Genomic DNA, 14,431 nt, shown 5'->3' with positions numbered 1-14,431 from the left:
ATATATATATATATATATATATATATATATATCAATATTTCAATGTATTTAAAAAGTAAATTTTTTCTTATATTAAGGATCAAAGAGTATTAATGTATGCACTATTCTAACTTTTACTCACTTCAATCTTATACCAATTAAGTGTTGAAATATTTTATATTTGGAGGTAAGGTACATATTTCACCATTGACCATCATCTCCATCTGAAATAATTATCACTTCCAATCTATATTTCACTTGAAAAACCTCTTCAACAGAGCATTTCTTTCGCAAATCAAAATAAAAACTTCCCACAAACTTTCTCTCATGATCACAAGCTAAACCCTCACAGATATGCTTTTTTTTGTTTGGAAGATTTATCAATATTGAGCTTTAAGACAATTGTTGGAATCAAGACCCTCTACATTTTTCTTTTGTCAAAATTCTCTTTTTTTTAAAAAAAAAAATAATAAAATAAATCCTCTCTATTTTTTACTCTCCATTTTTGTCGACCATTACTAAAACTTTAAAAAAGTAAATGCAATGATGTGGTATTTGATAGGTTTAATGATTTAAATTTAATATATATCCTAAGGTTCAGTTTGATAAAAAAAAAATTTGATAAAAAATAGCGGATGAACTTATAGCGAATAACTTATAAGTTAGTTTTTAGCTTATAACGAATAACCTCGAATAACCTATCTGATTGAATTTATAGTATTTGATAAAATTAGCGGTTAAACGAACTTATAAGTATGAAATAACATAAAAAAATATATGTTTAATTAATATTAATTTTTTTTCAAGGAATATGTAGGGGTAAAACTGAAAGAAAAACTGATAAGTTATAAGCTCATAAACTACTTGAAATAGGATTTGAAAAATAAGCTATAAGCTAGTTATATAAACTATAAGCTCTTTTTTAAAAACTATTATCAAACATAGCTTTTTTTTAACCAAATGAGCTTATAAGCTATAAGCTAGCTTATGTGTCTTCTCAAACAAAGCTAAACTCTATAAAATATAGTGATAGAGAGGGCAAACTAAAGCTTTGTTCGGGAAAGTCAATAAACTAGCTTATAGCTTATAGCTTTTAACTCTGTTTGGTAACATTTTTAAAAAAAGAGCTTATAGCTTATTTTTCAAACGCTATTTCAAGTAGCTTATAGCTTATCATATTTTATTCCAAATTTACCCCTATCATCTTACTTGAAAAAAATTAAATATTAATTAAACATATTTTTTATGTGATTTCATACTAATAAGCTAGTTCAACCGCTAATTTTACCAAACACTACAAATTCAATTAACTAGTTTATTCGTTATAAGCTAAAAGCTAGCTTATAGGCTAACCGCTATAAACTAGATTATCAGCTATCTGCTATTTTTTTACCAAACAGAGCATAAGGAAAAAAAAATAAAAGATCTTAAATATGGTTGGATGCTGTATAAAAATAAAATAAAAATAGTTGGATGAAATTATCTCACATTCTATTTCTAATATTAAAAAGAAAAATTATCTCACATTATTTTCTTTTTTCCAAAGACCTTGTTAGACATGGACAGTATGCTAGAGACTAACAAGTTCAATAGTTTTTTTTTGGTAATAGACGAACTAACAAGTTGAATATGATAAAACATTAGAAGCTAGACAGAAAAATAGAGTAAAAAAAACCAGAAAAAGTATAACAAATATTAAAAACTATTTGTTATTTTCTCTTTATTAACACAAATTTTAATACATAAAAATAGAAAACAATTTCACAAAATAAACGATTCTAATTGGGCTTAGTTTTTCTAAATGAAGAGCCCTGAAATTTTCTTTCGCTGCAAATAGCAGTGCTCTTTCCGTAAAAAAAAAAGAAATAAAATATTTGGTACCCTTAAAAAACTAGTGATTTGTTATATAACTAATTATTAAGTTGATAATAAAATTTAAGGTCTAGAGTTCTTTGAAATGGACGACTCCAAATATTAAATTTGAGTATTTCTTTTATTCCAAAGATGGTTAGTTAATTTATTTGTAATGTTCAAATTTGAATGAGGATATGTTATTACTTAAAGTAATTTAACATGTAATTAGTCAAACAAAAGTGACGATGTGAAGTGTTGGGAAATATGTAGTAAAATAAAATCTTTGCTTTAACTCAAGAATATTCCTACTTGTCAATTTTTTTGACACAAAGGTATTGTGCAACATTAGCTAATGTTTGTTTAGTTTATCTAATCTAATTGGAATAATGAAGAAATTTACACCCTCTTTTCTGTCATAATAGATGACTGTTTGTGTTTTATTTTTTAAAATAAAAGATAGAATGAAGATTTATCAAAGTTTCAAAGTGAGAAATTGATACAAAGTAGGCCACCTTTCTCCATTGAATATGGATGGGCAAATACGACCCAACAACTAGTATTCTTTAACAAGAAGGCCCAAAGGATTGTAATTATTATTCACAACTTACAAGTAAATTAGTACAACCAAATTCAGCAGTCATCCATGTATTTAAATAAATAAAAAATCAATATATTTTTAACGTCAAATATATTATTATTAATAATAATCAGGTTTCTGTGCAAGAAGAACAAAATCCCGTATAATGGAGCTACAAAATAGAAGCGCCATATTTAAGCGGAACACAAATGAAAATACCAAAACAGACACCACCTAATATGGTCCACTTCTAATCTCATTCTTAGAAAGACATTCCTCAACTTTCAGACTACAAAAGAAGACATCAACCCGACCCATAGAGATGCTACTAGACACTAACTCCCGATCTCGAATCAAAAGTGTCTGGCCTACCAGAATCCAAAAAACAACTCCTTGAGTCAAAATTTGGTGGGACACCGGTAGAAAAATAATCTAGATAGATAAATCTTAGCTCGCACACTACGTCCAAACAGTCCATTAACATTATTACACAAAATGGACACATATATGCTACCAATTTTTCTTATATAGGTGAAATTTCTAATAGAGGCTTTAGTGACATATATAGAGAGTATAATTGTTAATCAACAACATGTGATATAAGTGATAAATACTTAAATCTATCGATTATTTAGTCATGAGTTGTCTCTACACTTAGGGGCAGTAGTGTTAATCATATATATCTCAAATTACTAATAATATTTTGCCGTAAAAAAAAATATAAATTATGTTCTTCCCCAAACTAAACAAACCAAATCACATTTCCACTCCCTTCTCTTTTAAGTAAAGGTCAATCCAAGGTTGTCAAGTCAATCATCTTATATACCTCCTAAAAAATATAAAACTTGTCCTTAGTTAAAATATCTAGACCAAGCACAAAGTGTTCAAAATATAGATCAAGAAAGTATATAAGCAATAATACATCAGCATAAAACAAAAACAAAAACAAAATATACTAGCAGAAAATACAAAAAACTCTACAACAGTATCAAAGGCACCACACACTTGACATCTAAAATTGACTTAGACTCCTTCAAAAAAATCTCTAATTGACTCTTTTTATTTTGCAACAAAAATCTATAATTGACTTAGACACCAAATTACTCCTAGATTGATTGGTAATCCAACAAAGCCGCTAGTAAGAACATCATTATTTTTGATCTATATGTATTTATTTACAAATAGTTAAAATATCAGTTTATTTTATATGTGATCACCCTTTTAATTAAGTTATATGTCCCTTGTTATTTATATATTTTTTCAAAAAACATTCAGTTATTTAAATATCAATCTCTTTGCATTTTTTGTTGTTGTTGTAAACTCAATAATAATTCATTCATAATAGGGAGTGCTCCTCGAAAGATCAAATACAGGGCATCAAATTATGTGATCATTGGTAATGAATTGTTTAAAAAGACCCTCGAAGGAGTACTGTTGAAATGCCTTAGTGAGAATGAGGCCTACATAGCAATATCTGATGTTCATAGTGGGGCTTGCGGTTCTCACCAATCAGGCCATAAGATGAAATGGCTTTTAGTTCGACAAGGCATGTACTGGCCATCTATGTTAAAAGATTGCATAGACTTTGCTAAAGGTTGTCAAGAATGTCAAAAACATGCAGGAATCCAACATGTACCTGCAAGTGAATTACATTCGATAATAAAACCTTGGCCATTTAGAGGTTGGGCATTGGATTTAATTGGTGAAATAAAACCAGCATCATCAAAAAATCAAAAATACATAATAGTTGGTGTTGATTATTTTACCAAATGGATCGAAGCTATACCCCTGCCCAATGTTGATCAAGAAGAAGTTATAAACTTTATCCAAAACCACATTATTTATAGGTTTGGAATTCCTGAAACCATCACAACTGATCAAGGTTCAGTGTTTACTGGTCGAAAGATGCAAGAATTCGCCAGGCAAACAGGGTTTAAACTTTTGACTTCGACACCTTATTATGCACAAGCAAATGGTCAAGTAGAAGCTGCCAATAAAATTATTATTGGATTAATCAGAAAGCATATTGCTCAAAAGCCAAGAAATTGGAACAAGACTTTAAATCAGGTCTTGTGGGCATGTAGAAATTCCCCTAAAGAATCAACAAATTCTACTCCATTTCGATTAACATATGGTCATGATGCCGTGTTACAAGTGGAAATTTATTTGCAATCTATCAGAATTCAAAGGCAAATGGAGATACCAACTGATCACTATTGGAGTATGATGTTTGATGAATTGGTTGATTTAGACGAAGAAAGGCTAAGAGCGCTTGATACTTTAAGTAGACAAAAAGAAAGAGTAGCAAAGGCCTATAATAGGAAGGTTAAATCAAAAACCTTTGAAGTGGGGAATTTAGCTTGGAAAGTTATTTTGCCTATGGACAAAAAAGATAGAGTTTTAGGCAAATGGTCTCCAAATTGGGAAGGACCTTTTAAAATAATACAAGTATTTTCGAATGGTGCATATGAAATAGAAGAATTGACTTCAGAAAAGCGAACATTGAATATAAATGGTAAGTATTTGAAAAAATATAAACCAACGCTTTTAGAAGTTAATGTTAGCACAAAATAAATATTCGAAACGAAATTGAAATGGCATAAACAAAGTAAAAGTGCCATAAAAGGCAATTGTCAAGGTTACAAACCAAATAGAAATAAAACCAGATAATTGTTCGAGAATAAAAAAAAACATCAAAAGAAAGTCTAAGATAAACACTTGGATTTGAAATCAGCATAATGGTCCTTAATAAGGCCAACTTCGACAGTCTGGATCTTGATTGCATCTTCGAGAGATTTAATCTCTTCTTTGATCACAGTGGCAGCACTGAAGTGAGAAATACCTTCCTTCGCAGCTTCGCGGATAGATTCCTGAGTGGTAGCAGCAACAGCTTCTTCAATCTTCGAACGCTTTGCTTTCTCTTCGAGGATCTTCTTCTCTCGATCAGCAATCTCGGCTCGAAGAGAATTTATCTCTGCCTCCCATTTAGAAATATTGTTGGTACATTCTTGAATCCCAAGGCCTGGTTGCTGAACTTGTGCCTTCATTTGGTCAACTTTCGATTGAGCAGCCATGGCCTTCTCGAATAATGCATCATAAGCAGCCTGCTGACCAACAAGTTTCTGAGAGTTGCGTTTCAGGTTTTGCACCGTAGTAGCAAACTGGTCCAAGATCGATTCGAGCTGGATGACTTTCCCCAAGGTTTCGAGATCAGTTTGAGGATTGTGCAACTTGTTCAAAAAAGATTTATGCTTAAAAGCATTAGCAGGGTGCTCCTCAACTGATGCCAAGATGTCTCCATTGATGAAATCAGTATACAACTTTGAAATCAGAGAGTCTTGTCGAACAGAAGAATTGATTTCTGAGTCTGAAGCAGTTGAATTACTGGGTCCACTCGAACTTAAAGGATCAGTAGTCGTTTTAGAAATCAGAAGTTTTAGAGCAGCCTCAGGATCATGAATTTGCAAGGAAATGAATTCTTCTTCAGCAAGCCCTAGACTGGCTGACAGTTTCGATGTCGAAGTTTCAGGCAGCAATTCTGATCCACCAGCTTCTGCTTCCTTCATGGCTTCAGAATCAAAATCTTCTTCTGAGGAAGTCTCATTAGCATCGACTTCGACTGCTGCAGTCTCGTTCCATTCCTTGAAAGGAGAGGACTTGTTATCAGTCTCTGCAGATTTAGGATGCTCTTGTTGATCTTGACTAGGCTCTGGTATGATCTTTTCAGAAATAGTGGTCTCACTATCTTTGAGAGTATCACCACTAGACTTGTTCGATATGATGTCCTAAAAAGCAGAATCGAATGTGAGGGAAAATAACTTATTTTTAAATGAGAATGCAAGTGAAGTAGTACAAGTACCTCTGGATTGATGTTTTGCTGGGGCATGTTATCCGATTCATTGAGTGTAGCATCAGGCATAGCAACATCTTCTTGAACTTCAGCTTCAGGGGTAGACTCTTGTTGTTCACTCGAAATCGAAGGAGTTTTAAGGTTGGTTGCAGAGGGATCGCTCGAGGACTTGGACTTTTTATTCTTTTTCTCCCGGGTTCGATCATCTGAACTTTTCTTTCCTTCTTTCTTCTTTTCTTCTTTTCTCTTTTCTTTCCTTTCCTTCTTGTCTTTCTTCTCTTTCATCTTCCTCTCCTTCTCTTCAGTAGAAAGACTATCAGAAGTAGTTTCTGGAATATTTGTTTCGACACTCGCAAGAGGTTGTCTCCTCTTTCTCTGGAAACTCTCTTCTTCTTCTTCCTGCGAATAGAAGTCAAGGCAAGAGACATTTGAATTAATGGAATTGATTTGGGAGGAACTTTGAAAGTAAACTAGAAGGAAAAAACTTATACCTCTTCTTCGTCACTGACGACTATCGTGTTAGGTTTTGGCTTCTTCGATGGGCCAGTCTCAGTAGAAAGGTTGTTGGTTGGTCTTTTACGTGCCTAAAAGAAGTAGGTTAGAAAAATAAAACTTTAACTTATTTTCAAAGGAAAATCAAGTTTCGATTCGGTACGTACCTTAGAAGGCTCTCCAGATTCAACTGCCTTTGGTGTTGGTTTTTCTTTAACTGTCTTAACAGTTTCTGCAGCTTGTTTCTTGGTAACTAGGAAACATAAGCAAAAAGTTAAATCGAAACAGTATGAGAATATTTGGCAAAAGGAAAGTGCATATATAAAGACAAGTTACCTGTAGTCTTGACTTGTTGTTCGATTCTTTTTATCTGAGGTTGAGTAAAACCACTCTCCAACCTCGAGATAAGCACTGCATCTCCTAGGTGTTTGCTGTCGAAATATCGCCTCCACCAGTTGGCAAACTCTTGTGTACAGTAGTAAGAGAGGTTGAAGTCAAATGGCTCGAAGCCATAAACATTCTCACGACTAATCTTCATATACCTTTCATACAAAGTGGAAGTCACAGTAGTCCCAAGCACGATGTTCTTCTTTCTTATATACATGCTCTTTGGTCGAAGTTGTGAGAAACCAAACTGTCTAGAGACCAAATTCGGTTGATACCCTATTAATGCATATTCAGAAGATAAGGTACCAATTCGAATAGACAGGATGGTAGGATCTAAATATGCTGTCCAGGTTTCATTTATTTCCTCCTCAGCATTTGGATTCAGCACTGGTATCTCTTTAACGAACCAAGAGGGACCAATAGTTCTCTTCACAAATGGAGCGTGTTCAGGCTTGAATTAGTCGATGGCTAAGAAAATTTTCATGTACTTCATGAAAAGCTGTTGAGAGTTTTGTTCGAGGGGATTAGGTTGGAGCCTTATCAAGCGGGTGCCTTCGACTTTCCTTTTAGCTATCGAAGCATGATGTTCAGTGGGAATGAACAAACCAAGCTCTTTTTCAAAGGTGGCATTTAACCACAATTGTAATAGCCACATTGGCCCAGCAGCTTGAAAGCATCCATCTGTGGCGGCTTTCTTCGATTTTGACTTAGCAGGGACTAAACCTTTCAGGTTATCACAAACTTCTCCAATAGACTCATACAAGGTTGCCAGCAGAAGGCGTCCTAAGGCAAAATGGCATCCTTCATGTATTTGCACAGCCATAGGGATAAATTTCCTAGCAATTTGAAGAGATCGAGAGCAAAATACATAATGGGATAGCCATAAAGTGAGAAAAGCCACATGTTCTTCATCTGAGACTTCTTCATTCTCAGGTCCTGAATGTTTGAGGATATAGGCAGAAAAGGCGTTCTCTTTGTAGTTCAAAGTGATGTTATCACTAACATCATTGGGGCTGTAAGTTTTGCCAGTGGGTCTTAACCCTGTGATAGCTGACACATCGAACAGGGTAGGTGTCATCATACCACTTTTGAAGTGAAAAGTGTTGGTAGATTTTTCAAAGAAATGCATCGCAGCAATGAGCATTTCAGGTTGGTATTTGGGCCCTATCCTAGAAAATTGTATTAACTCAAAAATTCCATAATCTTTCCAGAATTTGCCAAAGGATTGTTCTATTCGATCAAGCCAAGTAAGGTAAAGGTTATTTCCGTAATAAGGATGGGATCGAAAGGGTTTATAATTTGTTAGCATATATTCAAAATTATAGGGTTTGCTGTCAAAGATTCTAGGTTCGCAGGTTTCGAGACATGGAAATATCTCATCTACTTCCCTAGTCAAGTTCATATCATCTGGAATCGGACCACCAAAAGCATAAACATTTTTATTAATAGCAAAGGGAATCATTACCTGACTTTCCCAGATTTCTCGATGTTCTTTGCTACCTTTGGGTTCTGGAACGTACTTCGTTCCATCATCAGCAATGGAGAAGTCACTCCATTTTCCAGCGAAAGGGACTTGAATCTTGTTGGATGAAGACGCCATGAAAGTTCTTGGGAAAAAGGATGAAAAGAGGTAGATCTGAGATCTTGAAAAGATACGAACTGAAGAAAGTAATCAAAGATCCGGTGAGTTGAGAATCGTTTTGAATCTTTGTTGTTTCAAGATTGGGAGAAAGATTTTGAGAGATTTCTGGAGCGTGAGAAGCTATGGAAGAAGTTGGAAGAGTTTCAACTGAAGTGGCAAAGCTCTATTTATAGGCATTCTTGGATTAAGACAAAATTTAATTAAAAAAGGAATAAATGCTGAAAAAGTGCTTTTTGTCTATTCCGATTCAACTTCTCAGATTGACGCGTGTCCCACTACTCAGAAATGGCGCAGAACGTGACAGTTTTGTAAGAAGTGAAACGGTTATCTTCTTAAATGCCATGACATCATCAAATCGAAATAAAGGGATGGCGTTTGGGAATAGAGGTACTTTGAAAAATGCCCGTCTCTTATTTCATTCGAATCATTCAAATCGAAATAGCCATTTTTGGGGGCAATTTGTTATCCCATATTTTAGCTCAAGGTAAAATATGTTATAATTCCAGTTCCAAAGACATTTATTGCTATAGAAACCTGTTAAAATGGCTTTAAATAGCCTTAGTCTTTAATGTCTTTAAGAACAAGAGAATTCTAATGGAAAACTTCATATTTCAAGACTGAAGATTATTTCGATAGAAGCCAACGAATCGAAGTAGTCAGAAATTGTGGACTTAGAGCAATTTTTATCATTTAAGTGTGACTCGACTTCGACGGTTACAACGATTTACAGGCCTTGGTTCATTTCAAATGCAAAAGGACGCGTGGCTGAAGTTTAGTAGTTTAACGTTAGGGTAGACGTTACTTAGTTTTCTATAAATAGAAGTATGTATAGTCGAAATAGGGGTCACAATTCATTTACACAAAATCTCAAACACTCAAAGTATCCATGTTAAGGCGAGAAACGAGTTACTCGAGAAAGATGTATGAATCGGTGAACCTTTACATTTTCTTTGTAACTTTTACATTCTAAATGCAAATTTACTTTCCATAAGTCTTTACTTTCTAAAGCATTTACAAATTCTGCTTTTCATTAGTTCCCTCGTTCGAGTGAACTTGCTTTAATTATATTTAACATATGTTTCAGAAATTAAACATATGGTTCTTTTGTAAAATAAGGATGTCTTTAAAGATAAACTTCCAAATTTCCTTCAACGAAATGCATGAACAATTGTCCCGAGATTTACTAGTTGATCTCTCAAGTAATTAATTTAAACTAGCGGTTGTTTACCAAAAATCGGTGTAAACAGTGAGTAAAAAAAAAGGAAGGGTCTTGCTAACAAGTTCCTTCGGAGCACTTGTTAAAAATTAAAAGGGAAATAATAGAAAAAGTATGCATTGAATAAACTAAAATTTAAACTTCTAAAGTGTTAACTATACAAATTTCAAGAAAATATTTTTAAATTTAAATTCTTAACAAGTGGGTACTTCTTAGTATTTCGAAAGAATAAGATGATTTCTCTTTCCACAAGTGGGTACTTCTTAGTATTTCGAAAGGATAAGATGATTTCTCTTTCCAACCCCAAATTTCTCTTTTCGTGCAAAAAACTTCGATCTCTTTCCACCCCCAAGTGGGGTACTTCTTAATTTTGCTCGAAAAGAAAAACTTGGGAGTAGAGAGAAACCATCAAAGAATAATGGGAGAGGTGGGAAAAGAAGCTCCTTCCAATTAACATAATAATGGGCTGCTAAAGCCCATTCAAAATTTAGATCCTACTTGGGGAGAAATTTTTGAACTATATAGCTCAACATAAAAAACCATGTGAATGTGGATGTTGATATGCGTGTGCAGAGTATGTAACAGACATATTTTTGGAAAACAAGAAGGAATTAAATTAGGTGTTTGGATGTTCAACAAAACAAGGGGCTAAGGAAGATAATTGACTTTCTTGCTCTAGGGTAACTAGGTTGTTTCGTATAGTTCGATTCAACACGAGGCATACATGAGGGCTGAGGCAGCCAAAGGTTTCTAAGCTTATGTTTGAATCCACATATGCTAACATGAGGAGTGCGTCAATGTTCATGTGGCAAGATATGCTGGTGTAGTATGTGAGTCACTTTCATGTGTGTGTTGATAGACTAAAATTTAGAGGTCAAAAGTGCTATTATGAAAGTTAGTAGACAAAAATCTCAAGTTTACGAAAGTTAGGGAAAAAAAATTCAATTTAAACTTGTATTAAACAATTTGGGTCTTGTATGATTTTGATCTTTATATTTTCTTTTCTGTCTCTTTGTAAACTCTGGTAGTCTATCTCGACACACCTTGTGCTGAGGAGACTGTTTTTAGTTAATATATATCTCATTTTAGCTTCTTCAAAAAAAAAAAACTTGTATTAAACACAAGGTGAGAGAGGTATTGGACCGGAGTTTGCAAGGAATTTTTTTTTTAAATCATAATTTTTTTTCTTCATAAATTTCACTATTTATTACGTACCGGTACCGGTATTCTTTTAACATTTTTCATGCTATTGTGAAAAATGATTTTATAAAATTAGTCATATTTTAATTTTCCGATACAAAATTAACTATATTTTTTAATTTGTATAAAATTATTAAGGTAATTTATAATTTGAGATGAAAGTAGTGGTATATATATATTGTAAGAGAACGTTGTTAATTTTGCTTGACAAATTGACATAATGGCAAAAGAAAAAGCTTTTGACGAACATTTGGAAGAGGAGAATGCAGTTATTCAAAAGAACGAGCTACAAGTGTATCTTACTAGTCCCTGTGAAAAAAAGAGTGATACCTTTGATCTTTTGAGTTGGTGGAAACTTAATGCCGCCACATACCCGGTCTTATCTATTTTGGCCAGAGACATTCTTGCTATACCGGTGTCAACAGTGGCTTCTGAAAGTGCATTCAGCACGGGAGGTAGAGTTATTGAAACATTTAGGAGCTCTTTGAAGCCGCAAATGGCTGAGGCATTAATCTGTGCACAGCAATGGTTGAAGCCTACCATGACCTCATATAAAGATCTTAATCTTGTGGAAGAAGTTGAGCTTTCTGAAGAAATTATAACAGGTATATAATCACTCTTTAATTTCTTTTATTAATTGATTGTAGCAACAATGTGATTGTTTTACTTATTTCTCATGAATTGTGTATTTTGATATTCCACAGAATTTGAAAGATTAATTGTTGGGGAAGGAACCACAAATGCATCTGCAGGGGGTGCACAGCCATCTGGAGATGGTTGTGCTTGATGACATTAGAGGTATGCTGTTTTATTTTTCTACTTGTAGTATTTTATTTATACTTGTATTTTGATCTGTTCTGACTTCTTTTCCATTGGCTGTGTTGTGCTTTGCATTTTCAGGTGCATCTTTTTTGAATTTTTTGGGGTCATACATGACTCGTTCCAATCTGTTTGGAACTTTTTGAAATACCTACTATTATTTGACTCTATGAAATGTTTTGTAAAATATTGAATGAATGAAGAACATGTTGCTGCCAAGGATTCAATTTCTTAGGTCTTGTTGTTATTAAAGTTGCTCTTTTTGAAATGGGTAGATAATTATCACCAATGCCTCCATATACTCAATATGTTTCCACACAGTGGTGAGTTATGTTCTCTATTTCACCATTCTCATTCTTCACTCGGTTTTTAGAGTTTTAGAGTTAGAGTTTGTTGCTTTTTTAATTGCAATTTACTACTATTTGTTTTCTATTTGTTCCTTATTTTTTTTATTTGGCTTAGAAAGATCAATGATTATGGATGGGACACTGCTGGATTATCTGCTGACCCAGAGGCATTTGCCAAGAACAGGGCTCTTGAGGTTAATTTTCATACTTAAAAATGCTCAAATACAAAAAAAATTAAGGCTTAAACTTCAATTTTCTCTTTTAAAAAAATAATGTTTTTCCTTCATGATGAGGTTTAATAAGACCAATAAATAATGATACTAAACTATGTTGAATACTGAAGGTGATTCATGGAAGATGGGCTATGCTAGGAGCACTAGGATGCATCACACCAGAAGTACTTGAAAAATGGGTGAGAGTTGACTTCAAAGAACCAGTTTCGTTCAAAGCAGGATCACAAATATTCTCAGAAGGTGGACTTGACTACTTAGGAAACCCAAACCTTGTTCATGCACAAAGCATCTTAGCATGGTATGCTATTTAGAAATATGTATCCCCTAAAAATAGAATGCATCATTTCTTAATGATTACAAAGCATGGTATGCTATTTGGCATGTTTCTTCTCTGATGTGAACTGCATGGACCATGATCTAATTTTAGACGAAGGAAATTTTAAGATAGTTTAGGGACTAAATTATAACTATTGATTCCTTGATTAAAATGCTTAAATTATTCATTGAGAATGTTATTTTATATTTGCTGATTGAATGCAATATTTAATGTCATAGTTTGTTGATTGAATGCAAGATGAAGATGAATCCCTTGGCATGTTGCTTCTTGAATCTGTGACTTTGTAATATCTATTAGTAGGTGTTATTAAAAATGACTCCGATCTGAAGTCATAAACCATGCAGCCATTTATTGTAATATATTATATAATATAGTTAGTTGTAGAGTCAAATTAAACAATTATTAGTAGGTGTTTATTATCTAATTAGTTGTAACCAAAACTTAACAGGGTTATATGTTTATTATCTCAACAAGTGGTTTGTTGAGTATTTTATGTTACTTGTTATTTATATTGTATTTTACTTATAATTAATATTGGCCAAAAGTGTCAAATGAAAAAATGACAGCAAAAAAGATCATAAATAAAAATCTATCCAAGATATAAAAAGGCTCGATTTTGACTCATCTGGCCAAAAAAGAGCAAAAAAAATAATTGGACTGTTATAAGAAGAAGAAAAAAACAAAAAATGGCCAGTAAAACAAAAAACAAAAAAAAAGATCAATTGGGCTACAATTAGCTCAACCCGCAAAAATCCATCCGCCTTACCCGGTACCCGTCAAACCCGAACCCGTCTAACCCGATTTCCAGATTCAGTTTGATATGGGCTAGTAATCACCACCCGTGGATTGGGCCGGTTTGAGGTTTTGGGCCCAAACCGACCCAAACCGGCACGTTGTCCACCCCTAATGGCAACTGATCACATGAACAAATACATTTGTATCTATCTAACTAGAACAAATACATTTGTATCTACAACGTACCTAATACATGCATGCATGTCTCTGAAGCTATAATGCCAAATTGGGAAGTATTTACACAAATATCAGAGTTTGTTGTGGCAGCTCTTGTTAGTTGTTATCAATGCAGTCCACTCAAAATGGTGATATGTTGTACTAATTGTTCTATATATATATGGTTATCAAATTTGTTCTGTTTAACACTTAAATTTTAAAATTCTTTTCTAATTTCATTAATTTTAAAGCATCGATCTATACATATAAAATGATATATAATTTTTTCAAACACAGAATTCGTATCCTGAACATCTGAAACTTGACTTTCAAATGGTCCCATAACACATGAGACCAAATGAATGTTGTATGAACTTTGATATCGTTACAAAATCAAATGTGAAAATCGCACCTCATTTATAAACACATTACACTAATTGCTTTAACTATATATAATATACAATTAGGCTTATTCTATGCACATTAGACTGAGCAATTGAATGGTTAGACAAGTTGCTTAGTTAAAGGTAAATTGGCCGTACATTTT

The 14,431-nt window shown here is 33.3% G+C and overlaps 2 protein-coding genes and 1 long non-coding RNA gene across 3 annotated transcripts; 2 read left to right on the top strand and 1 right to left on the bottom strand.

Moving 5' to 3' along the window:
* Positions 1 to 4,315: 4,315 nt before the first annotated feature.
* Positions 4,316 to 4,984, top strand: LOC123891803. Its single transcript, XM_045941690.1, has one exon. The coding sequence runs from the start codon at positions 4,316 to 4,318 to the stop codon at positions 4,982 to 4,984; it is 669 nt and encodes a 222-aa protein (XP_045797646.1).
* Positions 4,985 to 5,115: 131 nt separating this feature from the next.
* LOC123891801 (uncharacterized protein YALI0A18139g-like) lies at positions 5,116 to 7,356 on the bottom strand. The gene is made up of 6 exons (XM_045941688.1): positions 7,089 to 7,356; positions 6,920 to 7,005; positions 6,752 to 6,844; positions 6,575 to 6,659; positions 6,270 to 6,367; positions 5,116 to 6,195 (listed from the first exon to the last, which is right to left on the bottom strand). The coding sequence occupies exons 1-6, from the start codon at positions 7,354 to 7,356 to the stop codon at positions 5,116 to 5,118; spliced, it is 1,710 nt and encodes a 569-aa protein (XP_045797644.1).
* Positions 7,357 to 12,320: 4,964 nt separating this feature from the next.
* On the top strand, positions 12,321 to 13,166 carry LOC123890546. The gene is made up of 4 exons (XR_006802857.1): positions 12,321 to 12,339; positions 12,479 to 12,557; positions 12,707 to 12,894; positions 13,152 to 13,166. It is a non-coding gene; the product is annotated as an uncharacterized LOC123890546 (long non-coding RNA).
* Positions 13,167 to 14,431: the final 1,265 nt, after the last annotated feature.

Source organism: Trifolium pratense, linkage group LG6, assembly GCF_020283565.1.
Source record: "Trifolium pratense cultivar HEN17-A07 linkage group LG6, ARS_RC_1.1, whole genome shotgun sequence".
Lineage (NCBI taxonomy): Eukaryota > Viridiplantae > Streptophyta > Magnoliopsida > Fabales > Fabaceae > Trifolium > Trifolium pratense.
This window is presented reverse-complemented; position numbering and strand designations above follow the sequence as displayed.